General features: G+C 38.7%; 1 protein-coding gene across 5 annotated transcripts in view; it reads left to right on the top strand.

Annotated features, from left to right (window-relative positions):
- Positions 1 to 23,998, top strand: part of VPS13B (vacuolar protein sorting 13 homolog B) — a 412,996-nt gene that overhangs the window by 6,110 nt on the left and 382,888 nt on the right. For all 5 annotated transcript variants that reach the window (XM_065751678.1, XM_065751682.1, XM_065751679.1 and 2 more), the window contains exon 2: positions 7,400 to 7,543. In XM_065751678.1, the coding sequence (XP_065607750.1) occupies positions 7,400 to 7,543 (144 nt within the window). The remainder of the gene's footprint in view (positions 1 to 7,399; positions 7,544 to 23,998) is intronic.

Genomic DNA, 23,998 nt, shown 5'->3' with positions numbered 1-23,998 from the left:
GTACCTGTTGCTCCTCCACTTGTAGCAACCCCACAACAGATGGATCTTCTGACAGGCCAGGTAAAACAGATAGCTGCTTAATGTTGTCTGTGTCCACAGCAGCTATTCCAAAAGCCCATCGGTACCCCTTGGGATCCTTAAAGTGCCCCCTTCTGAGATAGTCTATACCGAGTATGCATGGAGCCCCCTGTCCGGTCACTATAGGGTGCTTCTGCCAGTCTTTACCAGTGAGGCTTATTTCTGCCTCCAACACAGACAATTCCTGAGAGCCCCCAGTCACTCCAGAGATATAGATCAGTTCTGTCCCTTTATAACTCGAAGGCATTAGAGTACACTGTGCACCAGTATCCACCAGTGCCTCATATTTTTGTGGTTCTGATGTGCCAGGCCACCGAATCCACACAGTCCAATACACTCTATTATCCCTCTCCCTCCTCTGGCTGAGGGCAGGGCCCCTCTATTGGTTACCTGTAGTGACAGGAACAACTTCACTGGTCGTTGGTCTGTGTTGTAATTCTCTCACCCGTGCTCGCAGTGCAGGGGTGGGTTTTTGATGCCATTCCTTCATATCTTCTCCATTTTCACGTAAGTAACTCCACAGAGCTGCGCGTGACATGAAGTTAGTGCTGTCATTTGCTCGAGCAGGACGGCGTTTGCTTCTGAAAGCTGCAATCTTTTCAACCCTATCAATCAGTCGGGATACTTTCTCTAACACGTCTTCCATCTGTACTTCTAACCTTGATATGGCTGAAATGGAAGCGTGTGATGGCGGAAATTTTTGTTCAAAGTTTTGAAGTGTAAGAATCAGTTCAAAAACTGGAGGTTTTCTGTCTTGGTCCTCATATCTGTTGAACGTTGTCACTAGTGTACCGGCATACCTTTCTGGTGCTGTTTTTGAAAGCTTCTGACATATTTCAGGTGTACTCCTTACTTTCTCTGGATCATGGTCCCGATCTTCAGGATCAAACGTGGGATCATACAGCATTTCCGCCACAGCTGTTTCTCTCAAATACTGGATGCCTTCCTCAATAGTTTTCCATCTTTTCACTTTAGGTGCCAGGTCACTCTTGTAGGGATATCTTTCCCTCACAGCTACTAACATTCGTTGCCAGAGGCTGGCGATTCCATCCATATACCGGCTGATCCCTCTGTCGACAGCTGGGTCACGGGCAATGTTTCCTAGTTGGCGAGCTTCGTTACTGTCGAGGGACACGCTGTTGGCCCCATTGTCCCAACACCGAAGCAACCAAGTGACAATACTCTCATCCGGACGTCGAATAAACTCCTTTCTTGAGCCTTGGATCTCAGACATTTTCATGGGTCGACGAAACGTGGTAACTTTGACTCTCTCATCATCCTCATCATCACTATGTCCATGCCTCTCACTTTTCTTTGTTGCCTTTCTTGGTGGTGGTGGTGTTGAGGACCCCCCCTCGCCTGGATCTTCCTCTTCTTTCGCCACCTCTTCTTTGCGTTCTAGACGTGAGGACACACGTTTCCATTTCTGGCCTTCTACCGGGGCAACCGACTTTGATACCGGTGCTTCCTTTGGCTGGTCAGATGTACTTGGGAGGTTTTCCTCTTTGGTCTGAGCCTCAGTTTGGACACTCTCTCTCTCCAGAACAGTATATATGCCTCGGTAAGCATAAGCCAAGCCCCAGATAAGCTGTTCCACCTCAGATCTTTCTGAGCCGCAACACCCATTACTCAGATACAGGCCTAGCTCCTCAGGATCCTGCAAGTGTTCAGGAGTAAAATCCCATGGCACCGGGGGACCCCATGCTTCTAATTTCTTTCCTAAAACTCTCCACTTTCCCTGCCATTCAACATTCTCTGTTTCTGGGAAAAGCTTCCTCCACACGATGTAAAATCCTATTACAAAGAGTACATTCAGGAGGACTGATATCCCAATCAATAACATAGTCCCTAAGCTGTAATCTTGAAAATCCATAAGGAACTGAGAGGAGAACCTGGACACCCATTCAAATATTGTTTGGTTTGTTAACATGGTATCATCTGTTACATTAGCCGGGGTGCCCAGGTATCTGGTAGGTACCTCCATCACTGCTTTTAGTTTTTCATATAGGGACCAGGCTCCATAGATCAGACTGGCAAGCTTAACCAAGTTCCAGTACGTTTTGAGCATTAAAAGGGAAAAAGCAATGAAATACAATCCCTGTAAGGGCAGTTTTAACAGAAACAGTAAAAACATTTTTTTTTTCTTTTACTCAAACAAGCTGGCAGCACCCGAAAAGTTTACAAATATCCCAGAAGAACTGGCAGTACGCCTGGACTTCAAGGTCGTGTTTTGCCGTACAGGACCTGCAGTACAGATAAGCTTCCTAACAAAGACAGAGATTCACTCTAAAAGTATGTCTCTGTCCGGCTAAGGCAGCTAGTCGTGCCCCACGTTGGGCGCCAAAAATTGTCAGCGGTTTGCGGGACAGTTTGACCCGGTACCGTGACAATTGAGGCAGGGGACCCACGGGCCCACACCCCGGGGAAGGGGAAGGGGGAAAGGGAAAAAGGAGAAGGGAGATGGGCCCAGGAACAGAACAGCGGCAACGATCTGAGGAGGAAAGCTAATTTACTAAATAAGATATCAGAAAGGAAAATAACACAATATAATATAATATAATTGGAATTGAGGCAAATGAATCAAATAAAATGAGCAAGAGAGAGAGTGTCCGATAAACCGAAGGCCTTACGCTAACGCTGAAGGCGGACGGCTGCAACAAACACCCACTGCCGAGCTCGGTCCCGAAGGGAAGAGGGAGTCCCGTGACTGCAGACAGTTTTTATCTTTCCCTCTGAGCGTAAAAACGTAAGAACGCAAAGCATCGCAAAGTCCTCTGGGGAATGGAGTTCTTCTCTTCTGAGACAGGCATACCTGGAACTATCGATGGTCCACGGAGCTGGAATATTAACTCCTTAACTCCAAATGCACTGCATGATGTTATGATGTGGAATACCAGTACCAAAATCATAAAACCATAACATAATGTAATTAGTAATTAAACTAAGTATTGTTTCAGAGAAGAGCCTTTTCAGCATTTTTGGCAACTTTTATGTGAAGTCCCTCTGGCATCAAAAGAACAGAGCTAGCTCTCTGCTTGGTAGCTTGCTTGTGTATGATGTTTCTGTTCACACAGTGTACCAAAGAGATAAGATTGATGGTGAGCTCTTCTTACAATTCCTATATATTTCTGTATCGTCTTGGTTTACTGTGTTAGCTTTTTAAATACAAACTCGGGGGGGGGAGGGGAAATGAAACAACTGTTGATAGCAGACAAAGAATGTTTGATCTGAAGAGTACTGAGTTTCACTGGGTTGTTTGAAAGGTGCTCTTCTGTAATTTCTCTTACTCTGATGTTTTCTGGGCAGTGCAGCCACAGAAATGAAGCTAAGCATGAGGGAGGCTAACTCCTGAATGCAAACTCTTATCTTTTGAATAAGCGTAGGTCTTACTGATGCACAGAGTCTCCAACCAAGTTACTGCAGTCAAGACTCAGATTTATTCACATTTTTTAGTAGTTTGTTGCCTTTATAGTGATGCAAAGGTTCTTCAGACATGTTTTAGCTGACAAGCAGACTCTGGTATCTCAGCGAAAGTACTTTTGAAAGTTAATTAAAAATGTAATCAGTTTGTGGTTCTAGGGTCTTTAAACCTTTGGGTACCCAAAAGTATTGACAGTTACTATAGCTAGCATAGTGTTTCACTATGTTGTCTTTTGCTCTTGTGAAGTTAGGTTAATAAGGAAAGCACCAAAATATAGCTTCTGTTAAGATGAAGACTGAACATGCACTGATACCTAAAGCACAAATCATGTTGCAGTAGTAATGTATTTGTTTAAATGCATGCATGCTAGAAAATCCAGGAAACTTCATAATGTTATAATGACTGAAACTTTTAATCTTAAGGCATTCAGAAATTGTGAAGGGAAATATAAAAAAATGATAATGTACTTAATTTAAGGAAATGAGCACATAAAAATATCCTCATTACACAGTGTTGTGTGCTGCTGTGTTACTTGTTAGTTACATACAGGCTGAATGTGAAGGAAAGGTATTTCAGTTAATTACTGTCATTGAGGAAAGTTCTTTCTCGTTACTCTTGACGATTGGGAGAGTCTTGAATTTTAGGGCACAGGAGATTAAGGTCCTCTGGTCAGTGGTGATGTGTGGTGTTAGCCAGTTCTCTGTGTGTCAAGCCCATGAGTTTGTTTTCAGCCCTATGATGACTTCTGAAGAATACAAAGATCTGAAGTGTAAGGTCCTGTGTATGAAAATATGTTCAGAATTTCAACTCTTCTATTCTTAATGAAAGGGGAAAGATTGCTCTGGAAAGGATGAGTAAAAGTGATCTTTTGTTATGCTGGATTGTACAACAATACTAAATATGGTACTTACTTGTGTTATGTTGTCTACTGAAGTAACAAAGATTTCTCTGCATTGCCCTAAAGAAACTTGTGCAGTTAGGATAACGTCAGATACTGTTTGAATCAATTTCTTTAAAATGAAGGAGCTAAATGAGCAGGAGTTCTTTGTCAGTGTATGTTTGGCTGCATTGCCTCAATTTGAAAGAATTCCTACTTCTGTTCATTTTTTTCATTATCATACAGCTATTAAAAAAAAAAAAGTGTTCCACCCAGCAAATGCTGGAAAAAGATCTATTCTGGAGTGGTGCTTAAGTAAAAACTCAACTTCCACATGTGAAAGCAAGTCAAGATCGAAAGAGGCACAGTGTATTGATGACTAGTACAATATTCTTGTTTGTTATTGTAAATAGTAATTTGCAGTTTGATTTGTGAAAGTACTGTCCCTTAAGCTGTAACATGGTGTTTTAGGTCATGTGTTTTTTTTTTTGATCATTGCTTCTGAAAAGCTGGAGAACATAAGGTAATTCTTGATTTATTGTGTTATCAGTATAGAGGTGTCTGTAGCTTACCTTTCCTGCACTTGTTTGTAGGTGACTAAATTAGACTATCTGAATTAAAATATATTTTTATTTTGGTGTTGATTGTTTGCCTTCGGCTGAAGTTATTTAAGAGACTTTTAGCTTAATTTTCTGTATATTTGTGAATGAGATGAAGAAAAACGCTTTGTAAAAACAACAGCTTTCCTTCTGTTTTTATGAGAAGGTCTGTGACTATCCTCCTTGGGAATGAAGACGTGTAATTGGATGTGGTTTTGAGCAAGCACAGTCAAGGAAGGAGCTAAGAGTCTCTGATGTGAGAGATGGGTGTTGTTTTTTTTTCATTTTTTAACTTCAAAACCTGAAGACTCTTGCAAACTGAAAACTAGTTTAAAAAAACAAACAACAAATGCTATAATTTGATGTATTTGTTTTCTCTGAAGATATTGTCAGCAGTGAATATACTTCATTTACTCTTAGCTCATAGAATCATTTAGATTGGAAAAGGCCTTCAAGATTACCAAGTCCAATGGTCCACCTGAGCTCCAGAGTCCCATCACTAAACCACATCCTTCAGTGCCACATCACACATCGCTTAAATGCCTTTTGGGGTGAGGACTCTGCCATCTACCTCCCTGGGCAGATGCTTCCAATGCTTGACTATGATGTCCATGAAGAACTTCTGTCTCGTGTCTAATCTAAATCTGTTCTGGTGTAACTTGAGAATGTTTACTCACGTGCTATCACTTCTCACCTCAGAAAAGAGACTGATGCCCTCCTTTCAGGTTGTGCGGAGTGATGAGGTCTCCCCTAATCTCCAGACAGAACAGCTCCAGTTCCCTCAGAAGTCTTGTTTGCTAGTCCCTTCATCATTCAAGTAGTTGAACAGTTAGTATGCTGTCTTAAAATTCTAATGCATTATCAAATACTGTCTGTTTTGCTCCTTACTGTTCTGTTATTTTAACTCTGGTTTCTGGTCTCTAGCCACAGGTTGCTATTCTGTGTGCTAAGCGTTAAGCTCAGGGTTCCCAGAGAACTACTAGGGGAATTTCAGCACTTTGCATTTGAAGTACATGGAAGTATCCTATGTGCTGCCCTTTGCAGTGTACTTGAGACAAAGCGTATCTAAACCTCTGCGCCTTGTGCTGTCTGTGGACAAGCTGCATGGGATGTCTGGCTCACTAGGGCTGTCCTGCAGAGGTGTGCTCCCTGCACAGGTTGAGTTGTACCAGGCACTTGTTAAGAGTTGAGGACTGACTCAGTAGAGCTGGGCACCAATTATTAAGGCTGAGTAGCATCAAAGTTAATCTTTGGTGAGGAAGATTCTGGATTTTGTCAGTGGAGAATTTGATAGATTTTATTTAGGGAGCAGTTTAGTATGGGCAGGGTAGCACCTTGGATATTGCAAATAAAAAGAGGACAGTAAGTAACAGCTTCTGTAATGAGAGCTTTTATCATTATTTGAGGATTCTAAAGAATAAATAATGACAATACTATTAAAAAAGGACATCATAAAATGAAAGCACAAGAGTTCTAATAAAATTAGCAGTTGAAGTACCTGTATTTCCTAGTTCAGAATGTCTGGATTGGTGGCCTTTTTAAAACAAACAAAATACAAAAAAACAAATCCCCCCCCCAAAACCAACAAACTCTAATATTTTAACATCTTTTTGTTTCATTTTAAATTCTTATTATCAGTTTTGAAAATGGAAAACATTTTACCAGGCAGTGTTCAACAGCTTTACTGTTCAAAGCATGCTTGCAGAAATTCTCATTTGTAAGTCAAAGTATACGAAGCACATCCTTTGCTTTATAGAGTGATTTTGATATGATTGTTTCTGTTTTGACCTCAGATCATCGTCTATTTGGCTTGTATTTTTAACTTCTTTTCTATTCTAAACAGCGATAGGAGTAAAAACTGTATTTACAAAAAATGAAAGGACTAACATGCATCTCACCAGCAACAAAACCCAACAACAACAAAACCGTTGTTATTTCTTACTAAAACTCTCAATGCCTCATAGCTTTTGTATTGACTTCATTTTTGTGGTCAGTTTTAAGAGCGCCAAACTCTTAGAAGTCAAAGTACTAAAATATTTTGGAAGAAATTGCTGTGGATTTTTCAATGCTGAATTCCAAATTCCTATTCTAGTGTAGATCATACATCAGTTTAAGTACTTTCTTTCATCTTGTTCATTTTTGTCTTTGTAATCGCGATACATTTTGTGGTACCTTCATACCTTTTTAACCCATTATTATCGAGAATGTGGTAATCCAGATGAATCTTTTTAACAGTAGTTGTAACTTACTTGTGCAAACAATTAATGGACTAGTTGCTAAGCCCAATGGCACACTGATGATTTGGGGAGGGGGAAGAACCATTAATTATGTTTTGTGCTAAAGCCTTTATTATTTTAAGTTATGAGTGTCTTCTTGATCTTTTTTAGTAGGTAGTTAATTCATCACTGTTTCCTTTGTTGTTAGGAGCTGAAACTACCATTTACTTTTCTAAGTGGGCATATTCATGAGCTTCGGATCCACGTGCCATGGACAAAATTAGGATCAGAACCAGTTGTCATCACGATCAATACAATGGAATGCATCTTGAAATTAAAGGATGGGGCTCAGGTAAGAAATGTGATAGATGTCTTCCTAACATTGAGAGATTGAAGAGATTAATAGCTTGTATAGGTTACTGAAGCCATCTGAAGTATCAGGCATAGTGAAGCTCAGATGTTGCTATACTTCTGATTTTGTCAGTAAAAAGTACTCAGGTCTGTATGAAACTTGTCTTCTTAGTCAGTTTTGTACTTTTAACTCCAGGAAAGCTTTGTAGTTTTTTTTTTCTTTTAATCCTTGTTTTCATTTTAATTTCAATGTAGTATCTTCCAGTAATATTAGGAATCCTGTGAGAGAAACTTCTTGTTTGTGCAGAGCTCTCAGGTACTTGGTAGGAAGCTCAATGTGCATTTCATGCCACTAATGAGTTATCAGCCAGCAATAACATCAGAGTATGCTTTCAATTATGTTTGATATTTCTTGTAAGTTTCTTCTACAGATCCAGAGCTAAAAAGGCTTCTGTTGCTGGAGTAGAAGTCTGTAGTCGTAGGTGTGCCACCCAGAAGGTATATGCTTGTATTGTGTAGCTATACTTAATCTATGTTGCGTGTGTGCACATAGACATATGTGCACACACCAAAAGCCAAATACTAAGTACTTTTCCAATCTGGAGGTAGGATTGTGAGACCAGATGTTCTTTGAGAAATGTTACAGAAGCAGTGAATTACAACTAATTGTAGAAGCTGCAGAAAAAGATTTCTGCCCCATGAGTTTGTGCAACCCAGAACTAGTATTTGATGTTGGACCATGCAGATGGCTACTGCTGGAATGATCAGATTTCCTGCTTGCGTGGTTTTCAGAACTTAAATTTTGTGGTGCTTACAGCAAGCAGAAGGTCAAATGTCATGAATGTAAAGCACTCTAAAAACAAGTGTTTGTTACAGATGTTTAAGATTCAGGAGCAATAAAGGATTTCTGAAAATTACAACTGACCTTAGGACAAATTATTCAGTACTATATACACTCAGGAGAGTAAAATTTGAATCTGTACCATAGAACTATCTTTGATGAATAAAAATGTAAGTTATAACACTTCTATGCTGTTTTCTGAGGATCTGGTTTTAAAAGTCGACACCTTGATTTTATTAAATTATTATTCAAAAATGTTTTCTAAAAATAAATCAATTTGACATTCTTCTGTTCTGACATCAAGTGTGACTGTGCAGCTGGCTAAGGCCTGTTATCATGAAAGTGTTTGTAATTAGTGAATGAGAAGAAAACTGAAAATTAGAGTCTATGGGTGATGGTGGTAAACTTTCAGTGAATTTAGCTCCAGATAGAATTCTTCTGCTCAGAGCTTTGTATCAATGAAGAAGATAATTAGCAAGAAAGCTGTTTAGTTCTCAGAAGTTTACTTCCATAGTCTTTCATTTCCTTCCCCAGGCAAAATCCCTAATAAGCATATGTATCATTTCACCTGAGCAGAAACTTGGTTCCCTGACCTCCCCACTGAATGATTTATCTCTTCCTTGGAAAGAGTCTACTTAAAAACATTCATTTTGGATATGTATGGGGGTTGAAGAACACGTTATCATTTGAAGTTATTTGCCAATGGATCCTACAAATTGTTATGGGCAAGAAAAAAATGTCCCTTTCTGTATTTTTTTTAAGAGTGCTTGATCCTTGGAAGCACTTCTGTATGCGTGTGCTTTAGTGTTGCTGTGTCACTGGTTCACTTTCTTTGCTAGGTTGGCTATTGTTTTGTTGTTGATGTTAATTAATTGCATTATCTCCTTGACTGAGAAAAGAGTTTGGAGTTCCTCTCCTTCTTTTCTATCACAGTATCTCTCTGGAGGCTTTAAATTCTGTGCTTATTGGGAAGGACAAGTCTGCATCTGTATCCTTCACCTCACTGGCATCATAGCTAACTACAAGAGTAATCTTCTAGCTGTTCAACCTTGAATTCTGTGGTTTTTAGTCTTAGAAATGATGCAAGTGAGGAGATTGAAGGAGAAATGCATTGTCTGTATTACTGCTTCAATTCTGAGTCCTTGTCTTTAATCAGGACACAGTGCATCAGAAGAAACCAGTGCACGTGATGAAAACTGCCACTATAAAAACATCTAGTGTGGAATCAGGAGTTGGATTTTAGTGATCTTTGTGATGCCTTCCAGCTCAGGATCTTTTATGATTTTGTAATAAATTTCTCAATCAGGGAAGGCAGTTAATTGCAGTTAGAGAAGTACAAGAAAACCAGTTTGGTTTTTTTTTGAGAGGGGATATACATATAGACTATTAACTACTATTCCTTTTATGAGGTATTACAAAAAAGTTTTGAAGGAATATAGTAACTTTGTAAACAGTGGAGAGCAGCATACAAGTATGCTTGTTAGAATCGTATGCGTACGCTTATCTGAAAATCAGTAGAGACTGTCATCAAAGAATGCTGAAAGCAGAAATTAATCCTGACTAGGAAATGATCAAGATGGTAGATATGGTGTGCAAGAAGGTTATGAAAGACGTTGAAAGCAAGAGCAGGAGGCTTGTATTTGATGGTGAGGGTACAGTTATATAATATGCTTGCCTAGGTGGTGTAGCTAGTTCCAGGTCCTTAGTGCTTTGTTGCTTTTTTTTCCCTCTCTTGACTCAGTTGTAGTAACTCAGTTGAGCATGGCTGTATGTCCATGATTTTTTTCCTCTTTGGTATATGTGTATATGTGTGTACTATTCAGTGGCAGCAAAAGTATGTTAAAGCTTGAAATTGGAGGACTAACTCACAGTCTTTAGTAGTCCCCCTTTCAGCTCTGCAGAAGCTCAAGGTCTGTGTTTCTGAAGTAGCTTCATTTACAACTTGCTCGGTTTCACATTGATGCCTTTTTCATAGAATCATGAAGGTTGGAAAAGACCACTAAGATAATCTTGTCCGACTAACAACCCATTGCTACCATGCCCAATAAACCATACCCTAAATGACACATTTTTCTTGAACACCTCTAGAGACAGTGACTCTGCTACCTCCCTAGGAAGCCTGTTCCAATGCCTCACCATTCTTTTGAAGAACTTTTTCCTAATAAGCGACCTTTTTAGATCAGTAAGTCTAATAGTGAGTTTTTATGTTGTACACAAAGTATAAAATAAAGGGCATATTGAGAGCTGCCCTACAAGAAGCAAACTGTCATGAAGCATTAACCTTGAGATTATGATTCAGGTAATAACAGACATGAAAATTTCTGCTAATTGATACTGTGAGGTCCATGTTCAAAACTGAGTTGATTGGTTGGGAAATCTCAAAATTGAGTTAGATCAGCAATGATTAAGTGTGTTCATGTAACATTCATACATGATCAATATCACTGTTGATGGAAAATAATTTTCATTTGCTGACAATTAAAATGTCAGGAACTTCTTGCACATGGGCTAGTATAAAAATAGAAGATAATTTATAAAACTCTCCTTGGAACATGAGTGTGTTGAGAGTTTTGTTGGTGTGGGAGCTGAAGACCATATTGGGAGTATGTCTTGGCAGAAGCATTTAACCATTTTTCAGTTGTGGGAATCTGCATATTTTTGATACTGTGTTGCTTGCAGTTAAAGTATATGAAACTATTTTTTTCACTGTTTCTGTCTGTCTCCACTTCTGGCTTTTAGTTTTGCTTCCATAACATTCTCTAAAATTGGACATAGTGTTTGACTAACTTTGGCAGTAGTATGTCATGTTCTATATTAAATGGTTTTGCCAGCTATTGCTGTATACCACTTGACCCCTAATATACACACATCTCTCATTAGTTGCACAGATGAAAATCTATAAACCTATGACAAATGTCAGTGTTAATAACAGTATTACGTAGGTTGCTCTACAAGTAATGCCTCCTATTTATTTCTGTGGAAACTGTAACAGGTATGAAGAACACAATGACACTATTTAACAGTACAAATTTCCAGCTAGGTAATGCTGTTTTTCAGCATGGTTGCCACCATTAGCTCTGCGTGTTTACTGTGGTTAAGAGCCTGCATACCACCAACATCCTCCTCTGATGTTGTGATGTCAACATAATAAAGTAGGAGGCATTATTTTCAGAGCTTTACTGTTGCTTCTCATGTATTTACTTGACTCTTGGCATCCACGTATATCCTATTTTTGCTGTTATTTCCACTTTTCCTGAGAAGAATTTCACTAGTTGACAGTTGAACGGCATTGTTCCTGTGGAGGTGGAAGAGCAGTATTGGTCTCAGAAGAGCCTGATGTTGCTGCTTCTCTCATGTTTCCTCCTTGGTTGCTTTGGTATCCCTTGGCTGTGGAAATATGTTGCTTGAAAAGTGAGGAAGCAGCAGCCCTTCTTCTCTGCACTGCATTGGTGTAAAGAATCAGTGTTTTATATGTACGTATTTGTGTGTGTATTGGGGTATATCTGTGTGTATTAGGCTGCTTCCCATCTGACTGACTTTTATTTCATTATTGTTCAGGAGGAACAGATTGGACAGGAAACATAAAGGAGAGCAATAGTGCGTAGTTAAACAATTGCTTTACATAGTTGTAATCTCAGTATCATTCCAGACTTCAATAAGGCAGTGATAGCAGTGGAAAAAAGACATTTGACTGTTCTGTGGGAAAGCATGTGTCCACCTGAATGGTATTCAGTGTATATTTCTTTCGTTCCTTCCCTATAACAAATCTAAACTTTTTTTTTCCTGACATTGTTTCATGGACTGTCTTTTTCTCTGAAGTTACTGTGTTGCTAGGAAACTGAACAAAATGCATATAGTAGGGCAAAATCTTAGTATGGTAATAGATGGCTCAGTAAGCTGGGCGTCAGAACTGATGCAGGGATGAATATTGTGTCTTGCCTGTATGAACTTCAAAGTCTGTGGATCTTGATATTGCAGTAGAACAAGTATGACTTCCAATATATTCAAAGGATAATGCTGTTTGTTTCTAAAAATGAAAATAAAAACTGTCAATAGACTGGGACTATAAATTCCTCCTACTAACAATAGCGATTAGCACATGCTAGTGTATTTCAGATGAGATTGCCTGTGTTAAATACTCCAGGGATGGGAAATCATTTATGAGTATGAAGGGAAATGTGTGTGTGTATATATGTAAGTTTAAGAAAATTCCTAGTTGCACAACCTAGGGCTTGCTTGTGAATGACTGTTTGGAATCAAGTAACATGTTTCTGAGCTTATTAACGTCCCTGTGATGCTGCCTGATGTGGAAGTGTGTGTATAGTGCATCAAAATTAGTAGGGAAATGTTTGTATTAACATGTAATGATTTTGGAAATGTATAACTGTTCTGCCTGCCTACAATTGGAACTAAAAATTATAGAGAGCATTTATATTAATAGCTGATAGAGCTAGTTACATATTTGAGAAACTGCTTTGTGGGATTGACCTGGGCAGGTAGCTGTTCCAGTTGGCATGCGTTAGCCAGCAGGTAGTATGGTTCCTCTCTGTCATGGTCTGTTTTCTGCCTTGTTCTGAGAGCTCTGAGAATGGAAGCTGGCTGGTATGTGACTGATGCAGCTGAACTGCAAGTTGAAGGCCAAGCTGCATTCATCGTTACTTAGCTCAGCTCTCAAACTTACCCCCAACTGCCATCAGAACACGGTTGTTTGCAGGATAAGCCTACTGTTAGTGGCAATTTATGAGTTAGCAAAGGCTATCTGGTTTCTGCTTTGCTGTGGTTAATTTGGGGAATTGTTAGTTATTGATGTCATGGTGTAAGTTATTGAATGTTGGCATGTTCCCCATTTGCACAAGAACAGAGATGAGCAGTGACTGTTGCTATGTTATTACTGTTTAATCTCTTTTCAGAGCAGACTTTTGTATTTCAAGTGTTAAAAAAAGAACATAGTATTGATCTGATAACTATGAAATGTTTTCTAAATATTTAATTCTGCAAGTGGATGAGTAAATAGCAGGGTTGAAACTTTGATACCAAAACCTCACTGATTTATATTCCAGAAGATAGGTTTACTAAGGCAAATGTGTGTTTGTCTTCATAAAGTGAAGAGAAGCTGTTTTGCTGTGTAGATCCAGAAGTACAAAGTAGAAAGATTGAGTAATCCTTGTGCCTTTACTGGTTTTAATCAGCTTTTTTCAGTGACCTACAACAGCAAGTCAGTGTCTTTGTTGCAAGGTACAGGGTGAAGGAATTTATGTATCATGTTTGGCGTAATTCCTAGAAGTTCAGGGATGGACTCTCATTCCTCTTTCCCTGGCATAGATCTGAAGTATTTCAGTTGATTTACTTTGCAGTATTTCCAGTTTTGCCCCCATTCAACTGACATCAAAATTAGAACCCTACAATTCAGCTTTGTTTCATGTGGTTGCACGAAGAGTTTGGATTGGTGTTGGCTTAACAGGGAATGAGGTGAGGTAATATGTTTAAAAATATTTCCTTAGAGGGGAAGTAGTATTTCCTCATTTGTTGATAGATTAAAGCATAGTTAAATTTGTTGGAATGTATTTTAGCTCCTCATTATAGCAAAACCTGTTTCAGAGTAGGTATGATTACAGATTTTGTAGTGGAAAAAATCTGTAAGTTATCCACCTTTCGTGAAGGCTTCTTGAAATTCTGGAAGACAAAAAGCCACTCTTAATTCTGTGAAGTACAGTATACTCTGAAATTACAGCTTGTTCCCTTTGAAAAGAGTGGTGGTTTCTCAGGGTGTGACTCAATTATAATTTATTAAATAGAGTTATTGAGCAGGAGCAGAAAAAGTTCACTTTATTCATTTATGACTTAGAATACCTGCACTTAGGCAGTGGTTCCTGCTAAATAATTTTGATGCATGAATGACCCAGATTGTGTCTTACTTTGAGCACTTGTGGACAGCAACTTGATATCAGTGTACTACCCTTTTTTCACTAGAATGTGGAAATGTTCCACTTTAGTTGTGCAATTTTTCTTCTATATGAAAATCCCAGTTTTTCCTGCATTCCACAGAACCTCAGGGAAATTGTATTATGGAGCTAGCAATATCCAGTTGTCAAAGTCACCTTAATTTTACAAGCATCTGTTAAAGAAATAAACTTTAGCTGTAAATGTGTATTTCTTTGCCTCAGGAGAGCACAGAACAAACTTGATTACTCCTTTGCTCAATTAGCTGTGGGCTAATTGTTATCTAACAGGCTGTCTGTCCCGAAGTGCAGGTCTGAAGAGCCCCAGTAGTTCTTGAACTTGCTGTCCTTTATTAGTATACTTGCTAATTCGTTGCCCCTTATTGGAGGGTGAATAGCACAATTGCTTTACACTTTTTTAATTGTAGATGCGTGAATCATTCTTTTGGAAAACCTATTGATTGGAGCTGTTTCATTTGCAAATATTTTTCTATTAAAGCTGAATATTTTTTTTTCTGGTTTTGTTACATAGCCAAGCTCCTAGGGTGTGTAATTTATTTATTGAAAGCCTTAGTCAATGCTTTAGGTCAGCATAGGATTCCCTGAAATAAGCAAACAGCTGCTACTTTAGTGGTCATATGTAATTACTTAGGTCCAGAGCTTGTTATTGTTGATATTTTAAAATTGTGGGGATAACTAGGAATTAGTTTTCAGGGAAGCTCTGTAATTTTATACCATGAGCAGGGTGGTCACTGCTGCTGTACATTGTACTGGGTGAAGCAGCAGTTGTCAGGTGCTTAGGATGGGTGGGGTACTGTTTCTTCCTTAATGTTTTATTCCTTCTGGCAGAAGAGTGTCATGTTTTATGGGCTCTGGGACACTTTGTGCATGTGAATGTCACCTGGTTTGCACTGTAGGACTGATGCTTTCTGGAAACCTCTGCCTTCTTGCATCTGTGCTATGTACCAGCTGTTTCAGCTTTCTGTCCTGGAGTTTCTCCCCCAGCATGCTCTGGTGGAGACCTGAGAATGAGGGTAGGCAATAGTGTGCTGCTGATCCCAAATGGTTTGTTCAGCCTGTTCCTGGCTATCTTCTTTTCCATGTGCTCCTCAGATGTGGACGGTGACAGGATTGTGGGCTAAGTGCATTGTTCTGGCAGTGGGAAGTGGCCGTCTTTCCTGGAAGCTCTTCAGGATGCTTTTCCCAGCATGCATTTAAATATGGGCTCATTATACCATGGGAGAGAGGCTACGAGCCTGTGAGATAAATTGGTCCTGGGGAGCAGGCTGCCTGTACCACTGCAGTCATCTGGTGTGCAGCTGAGGTTCATAGGAGAGGAGGCCAAAGGGAACAACTAGCTGAATTGTTCTGCCACACTGCATGCGGCCTGTGGGCTATAGGTTGTTCATTCTTGATATTTGCTTACAATCATAATGAACATTAAGATTTTGCAGTAAAACTTTAGAAAAAAATACTTAACAGCATGAGAAAAATCTGTTTAAGCCACAATGAACTCTATAATTCTTTTAACCAGCTTTCCATAAGAAGGGAGCATCTGGTGGACAGAATAGATCAGAGTCCCAAGTGCATATGCTAGTGGTTTCATTGTCATCAACAGACATTACATTTTTGTTGATTTATTTTGTGCAGTGAATAAAACTTCATTTCCTGCTCTGTTAAGGATGTTTTACTTTGCTTAACTTGTTAAAAAATGAACTATAGTTGTATCTATATAAATTTGAAAGAAATTGGGTGGTGTGGTGTTAACAACAGGCATCTTTTTTATCTACTTAAGTATATACAGCAATTATATTCATCTAAAAAACTCCAGTTTTTGGTAATGTTAAATATTCTTCTGTAGTTAAGTTTCCTTCCTTAGGACTTCTGTTTAAAGGTCAAGGTACTCTCATCTTTTCTTGCTTTATTACATATTTAAGAGTATCCCACTCATAAACGTGGCTTATAAAACTGTAGTTATCATATTCTGATTGCTTTATTGAGGACAGAAGTACTTAAACAAAAGAAGTGTACTGTGCATGTACTTGTTGGAGAAGCTGAGATTGCCTTTTATCAGTGTATTTATAATCCACATTAACTTAAAAAGGAAGTCCACGCTGTACACAGTTGCTCAGGCATTTTCCTTTTGGCATTTTGGATCAAAATGTAACTCCTGCAAAATAATCTTTACTTTGTTATGAAATTCCTGTTTGGTCATTATTAGGATTCTTTTATTTTTTCTTGTACAAAATGAAACAAAACACTGAATTTGGGAGAAGGCAGAGCAGTATTTCCCTACCTGTCAAGGGATAGGTATTTGGGACTATTCAGTATAGTGCTATTTCTAACCTGCTTCTCTGTTGTGATTTGTAATGTGGATGTCCAATGTGGAGATCCACTCTCCCTTTCTGGCTGTGTTTGCTTGGAAGTGTTGCTGTCTAGTTTTATTTTTTTTAACAGAAGAAAAGTTCAGGAATTCTATGACTTCCAGACACCACAGAGAAGATCTTCTTTAGGAAGAAGGAATCATTCAGTCTAGGTGGATTTTATTAGTATGTTTGTGGAAACAGAAAAAATATTTAATGAAAATATTTTCGTTAAGTTATTGCTTTTGGGAATGATGGAATACTTCATACTAATGACTTTTTATATGGATTGATAGTGATAGGGCAAGGCAAAGTGGTTTTAAACAAAGATGGGAGATTCAGGTTAGATATTAGGAGGAAGTTTTTCACTCAGAAAGTGGTGATGCACTGGAACAGGTTGCCCAGAGAGGTTGTGGATGCTCCATCCCTGTAGGCATTCAAGGCAAGGCTGGATGTGGCTCTGGGCAGCCTGCTGTAGTGGTTGGCAACCCTACCCATGGCAGAGGGGTTGAAACTACATGATCTTCATGGTCCTTTTCAACCCAGGCCATTCTATGATTCATTTAAAATGAATCTATCAAATTGCAGTTTTTCATATGTCTAAAATACACTCAGTGCTTCCAATTAAGTCATTTTTTTCCCACTAATTTTTGTTGTTATATACTACTGTAAGCAAGTATCAAGATAGTGGGACGGCAGGAACCTTCCAGAATTGAGGTTGCTTGTGCTTGAGCATTCTGTGAGGAATAGACTCAGTGTGGCCTTGGTGACTGACAAGTGACTGACAAGTGTTTGTTTTCCCTCCCACTCTGCTGCAACTGGCTAGAGATGAATGACTCTGGCCTGCCAGTTCTTAGTTTGAGATGCAATTATAAGATTCTGATGCTACTTACGGGTAAAACACAGTCCATTTGAAGCTATCACTTTCTCTTTATCCATGATTAAACTTATCCACTTTTAAACCAATCTGATCATAACGAATAATTCTGAGATTCTATGTAGTTCTTAGCACTGATGGACTTGTTGCAAGTCCTGTGTGCTTTGCTTGCTTAGAGAAGGTAAATTTCAACTCTTGAAGTAATTTTTGATGGTCTGCTGACACTGGTATTTCATGATCTGTGCAAAGTACTTGCATATAGTAATCTGTTGTAGACAAAAGGCAAAGACATACTGAAGGGTGGTGTTCTGCGTTTTCACTGCTTATCACCATTTCTAGGGCAACAAATAACATTTTAACTTAAAGTAACCTTTTGTACATGTTCTGAATATAATAGCTTAAAAACTTCCTTTAGGATTACTTTCTTTTCATCATTGACCACTCTTACAATTTGCTTTGAATTGGCTATGATTCTTCCATCTTTACAAGAAACTATATAATGCCAGTAAAACTAGAAATCTTCTTGGTGCTTATCTCTTTGAGTGTACGTCTTTATGTTGTTTCCTTTTACAATGGAATAAGAAATGATTTTGTCTGTCCAAAGTTACCTTCTTTCTTTAATTTAAGAGAGAGAATGAAAATGTGTTCTTAAATATTTTCTGCCCATGCTTCGTTTCTATGAAGCACATGATCTTGCTGGGTGGGAGGGGAAGAAATATTAAACTTTGATCGTATTTTGCTTCTGGAATGCACCATAAGTGTGTAGAAGCAAATAATGAAGTATAGTGCTTCCTGATTTCAGGTGTATACTGATGAATTGGTAGTGATTCCAAACCGAAAACACAGATCTTGTGTGTGTGAGTTTTTTTGCCTGCTACAGTTCCAAGGGTTGTTTTAGTAATGATGGATGGGCAGGAATGAAGAATGGGAAGGGGACCACAGAAGTATGCATTGATGTACAGATCAGTCTGTGTATTTAAGAGTTTTGTATGCTTGAATACTTTCAGAATTACTGCTGGAGAAGTCTCAAGTACTCATCATATACATGATACCACCTACAGCTTTCCTTACCTTGTAGATGGCTTAGCAGTAGTCAAAATTCCTTGGTAATTCATAGAATCTTCTAGATTGGGAAGGACTTTGAAGATCATCAAGTCCCACCACTGAAGTAGTGCCATGTGCGTATGCCCTGTGTGTCTTGCTGCTGCAATGTGTACTGTTCCTAATTAATGCAATTTAGAAACTAATAGCTTGGTTGTAAAAAGATGATTTTTGCTACTTTAAAGTTTCCAACTTAGCAGTGGCACAAAATATAAGGTGTATATATAGTAGTGGGTAGGTTCGTGATTCTCTGGAGTGCATGGTTTGCTACAGCTGGTTTCGCTGTACTCTGTATTTAAGGAAGTGTTTCACTGAATATCTCATAATGATCTTTTTTTATACAATCACAGTTGCATTTTCTAGTATACCTACAATATTACAGGTAAAGATTTAATGAATCTTCTCTTTCTGTGGCCTACACCCAGCTGCTTGAAGGCTAGCACTGTAGCAAAGTTGCTCTGAGATTCAGACTCCTTCTAGCTAAAAAACAGAATTCTTTCTTCCCAAAGGGGAAAAATGTTCAACTTTCCTGGCTATATAGAGTTAATAAGCGTACTTTTCATTGCTTGAACCAATATTGTTGGCTTTTAACTGTATTGTCTTATATGGTTCTGTCCTTACATGGTCCATCAAGAACAGCTGGATGTATCTGAACACTTAGCTTCTGTATGCCCTAGGTAGCTTAAAAGGTACCCATCTAAACAGCTGTGCATTAGTAAAGGAGAGAAATTTGTTTCCAGTGACTTTGAAGATAGTGCAATATCTGTGAATATAAGCTGCCTATACGCGATCAGAATCAATTACTGGATATACTTTTAGAGACAAAATTAAAGCTTACTGTTTAGTGAACTGGAGAGTTTTTTGCTTTTCTCCCATTTGGTAGTGCTAGAGCTCATATTTACTGCTTTGTGCATAGTTCAGCTTCTTGAGTTGTAGCTGAAGTATTGCTTGCGTTTAATTTTCACTGCTGTACTTTAATAGTAACAGGCAGTAAACTCAGTATTGGTCATTGCTACAGTTTGTTCTGCCTATCACAGTAGTTGGTGAGTGATCTCTCTGTCCTTATCTCAACACTTGATCCCATTTTTATTGTATTTTCTTCCCCTGTTCCGTTAAGGTGAGGGGAATAAGAGAGCAGCATAGTGGAGTCTAGCTGTCTGTCAGTGTAAAGCTGCTGTACAATGTCAAGGAAACTTATTTTCCATTGGTTTAAATGCAGTTGTATTATAACAAATGTATAGTGTTATCAAGAGTGGTGTGTTTTAAATTAGCTCCTGAAGGACCTCAAACTGCCCACCATCCCTACGAAGATATACCATGTAAAATGATAAATGTTAGAGAAACTTGAATGAATTGTCAGCTTTGTGGTATTACCTGTGATTCATCTGTCAAATTTCTAAGACTTCTTCATTAATAGATCAAAACCTGATGAATTGGGCATTTAAGAGAATGGTGATTTTTCTGAGGTTTCTTTTGAGTCTTTTCTCCATCCTGTTGTCCAGTTCTTAATCTCTCACTTCTGCGTATGAATACACAGTTGAACACCTAACAGTAACAGTCCTGTACCACCACAGCTCCTTTCAGAACGTTTTTATCTTCGTTCCCTTGGGCCCTCAGCTTCATTTCTCACTGATCCTTGCATTCCTCTCTCATTCTAGCTGTGTACACATTGTATTTCGAACTAAGCAATGTGATAAACATTTGTGTTGTGATGTTATAATTAGAGAGGTCTTTTGTGAAACTTTGCAACATTTATAATGCACAGTTGACAGCTATGCTTTTTTTGACATAGAGCATTCTGGTGATTTTGTGTGACAGATTGCTGACTGTTTTAGAAGATAAATTACTGTTTGTTTAGGTTTTAAGGTAATATTTCAAAAGCTTTCTTATTTAAAAAGTAATGTGTTATAAATAGACATACATTCCTTAAAATGGTACTCACATCATGGGCTAACAATTGCAAAAGGAATGACTGAGTATAAGAACTCCCTAATGTGTATTTTGAATAAGTAGCACATATGTGTACTCTTACATTTATTAACCAAGAAGTTCGTGCAGCAGTTCAGTTGGCTTTGTAGTTTAGTCCATTAGTTTTGTTTAGCTGATGCCTTTTAGGTAAGATATAACTGATAAAATTACACTTGGTGAAAGTCTGTGTTTTTCTGTTCTTTCCCAAAGTGATACGTGAAGTTAACTTAAAAACATGGAATAAAAAAATAGAATGCAAAATTTTAAACTGAGTTGGAATTTATTATATGCCTGTAGCTGAGAAATTTCACTCCTACTTGAACCTACCTGATTCCTACTTCTACACTGGCAGGAAGACCCCTGAAGTGCTGTTTCCAGCTGAGGAAATCTCTGTGTTGCAAGTGTTGTGGAGAATGGCTACAAGCTCAAGTTTGGTTGGATCCATCTTAGGTGGTAACTTGGGAAGAAGGGACTGCTAGGATGAAATCTACAATGTCAGTGGATTTTAGCTGTTAGTTTCAAGCTTGGTGTCTTAATGAAGACAGAAGTATTTGATTGCATTTTCAGCCATTCATTCTTATCTTCATCTTCCCACATTGTGCCATTAAATTTTGACTGATTTCAAACACTTTTGATGTTGAAATAAAATTTAAGGGATAATAACACCTGAATTTGTGAAAATCAGCATCAGATTGAGAGACTGTAGTAGATAGTCTTCAGCCATGGCCATATATTTATCCCCATTCCGTTGTTCCCACTGCCGATAGCTGCTGAAAGCTAAATGCCACCTGAATGATCTCAGCAATGAGAAGAGCACTCACGGATAACAAATTTTCAGGGTGAAGCTTTGTGTTTTCCTGTCATGTGTCAGAGGTTTATCGCAATGTTAAAAATTTGAGAACTGGGGAATACTCAACTTGGCTGTGTTATTGCTGGGCCCCTGCTCCTAGATATCCTGCTCAGCACTGTTTGGGATTAGGAGAAAACTTGGTCTGGACAGTATTATACCGTCCTCTGAGGGAAGTGGGTGGCAAAAAGTTGTGTTGTAATAAAAATTACTACATCCTTGGCAGGTGCTTGGTGGAGGGAAATTCTTGAGCAGGGGGTCTGGCTTTCTATCTAATAAACTGAAATAGGAAGCGTGTTAGGGTAAAGTTCTCACTAGAGAAAGTGTGAAACAAAGCTGCAACTGCAGTCCTCTAATACAGTGAGGCTGAGATGAGCACCCTTAATGGACTTCCACCATGAAGGCAAGTGTCATCCTGGCTGAGAGTCTGGGACTGGTTTAAATAGGGCTGGAGACTGGTGCTAGCTTTCCAGCAGGTGGAACAGATTACAATAGGAAGAGTAAGCTGAATGGGCCAAGATCTTGTTCATGGTTTCCAGATGTTGTTTAATAAATCAGCAGCATTCAGGAGAACATATTTGATGACTGCTATAGAAACACAGTGTTCAGCTTCTCTTAACTATTGTTTCAAGGGACTTGTAGCAAGGCTGAGAGTTTGTCCAGTCTTTGATAAAGAATCTTCCAGAATACCGTACAACAAGTGTGAACTGCCTTAAATACTGTTACTTCTGGGCACAAATGCACTAGTGTAAGAAGAAATGTGTCTGTTAAGGTGCAGTTCAGGTGTTGGAACTGAGCTGTAATGCAAATAGTTGCCCCTGGTCTGTGTATGAAGTTGAATGATGGTCAGTGTTGTAGAGCTTCCACAAATGGAGATGCTGTTAAGATGGAAGTGTACATTCCATTTTGTTCAGATTTAATGTTCAAGAGTGTTTTTCACATGTAAGTCCCTCTATAAGTCTTAATTTCACAAGATTTGATTGTTTTTGAGCAGAAGTCGAAAAATGCAATACAAATCACGTATGTCACAAAGTCACAGAATTGTAGGGGTTGGAAAGGACCTCTAAAGATCATCGAGTCCTCTTCTCATGTTTGTAATCCTGAGCATGTTTCTTGTCAGTCTTTCTGGTCCTTCAGGGTAAGCTGTTGTGGCCAATGTTTCTTCTTGGTTCCAGGAGAACACAAATGGGGCAGAAGGCTGATCTTAACTTGTATCCAACCTTCTTCAAGGATGCTGCACACCCAACGGTTATGCTGAAAGAGCTCACCTAACATCTATCTCTCTGGTCCTTCTCTCTCAACAGGTCATCCTGGTTTCAGAATTACTGAGTTACAGAACTCTGTGTACTGTGAGCTTTGTGTGCAACAAACGTTATAGAATAGCCTTTTTTGTTCTTCTTGTATATCCTACTACAGCAGTGCCAAATCCCTACTGTAGCTGCTAATTACCTCTACTGTAATATTTCTTGTTTGTTTTCTTCTTTGTAACTTTTTGTAGTCAAAGATCAGGATTCTGTTGTTAAAGGTATTAAACAAATGCAGAATAATCTTATGGAATTAAGATGTCCCTCACCTCCACCCTGCAAACCAAAGTATTGGGCAGACTTTCTGTAACATGAGGAACAGTGAAATCTTTAAAAAGCTTATCCTAGGAGAAATGGCAGAATAGCCATTTTGAGATGTTTATTTCTATTAAAAAGCACTTACATCATGGTAGGTGGTCTAATATATTTTTAAAGCAAAATAAATACTAGGTGATCAGTTAACAGCTTATAATATAACTTTCTTCTCTAAACAGAAGGAAGATATTTGTACAACTTCCCTGAAAAAGACTTGCAAAGTCATTTTATTACTTTTTCTATCTTGGGTGTTGAGAAACTGGGGTGTATTTCTGAACAGGCTGAGGAGCACTTAGTGAGAACAGTCTGTTTTATTTATCTTTGCCTGTATGGCTTTATCACCACAGTCTTTCAGACTTTGGCACACTTTCTTGTAAACCAAAGAATGTTCCTTTTAATACCTCTGCTAATCAGCTAATCAAAACAGTAGCAACATCACAGGGAGATGTTATTCCCCAGAAATCAATAGACTGATTCTGCAGTATTTGTATACCAGACTTCTTACTAACTTCTTGTCTTTCAGCTGAGGCTGCTCTTGTAGCATGTTAATGTATCTCTTTACATAGTTTAACCCATACCTGTATTCCCATACTAACTCAACGTGGATTCTGGGAGACTGAGAGATGAGTGTGATCTGCTGACCTTGTTCAGGGAACACAGTGTGTCTAGTTGGTCACTTGATAGTGTACGTATTGATTGTCTGAATTTAATATTGGCTGACACCAGATGCATCAAGGAGAGGAAACATGGACAAACATGCTGTTAATTTGGTTCTTGTTTGCTTCAGTTTATTCATTGTTTTTAACCAGGTTATGATTGCTTATTCTTCCTCTCTTCAGCATGCTTTGTCAGCTGGCTACAGACTTCACTCCTTTCCCAGTTTGTTATTTCTGCTTAATAA

The sequence above is a fragment of the Cyrtonyx montezumae genome, unplaced genomic scaffold (assembly GCF_038088225.1).
Source record: "Cyrtonyx montezumae isolate F1298 unplaced genomic scaffold, pur_monq_1.0 scaffold_8, whole genome shotgun sequence".
NCBI lineage: Eukaryota > Metazoa > Chordata > Aves > Galliformes > Odontophoridae > Cyrtonyx > Cyrtonyx montezumae.
Note: the sequence above shows the minus strand (reverse complement) of the source record. Positions and strands in the feature narration are given on the sequence as shown.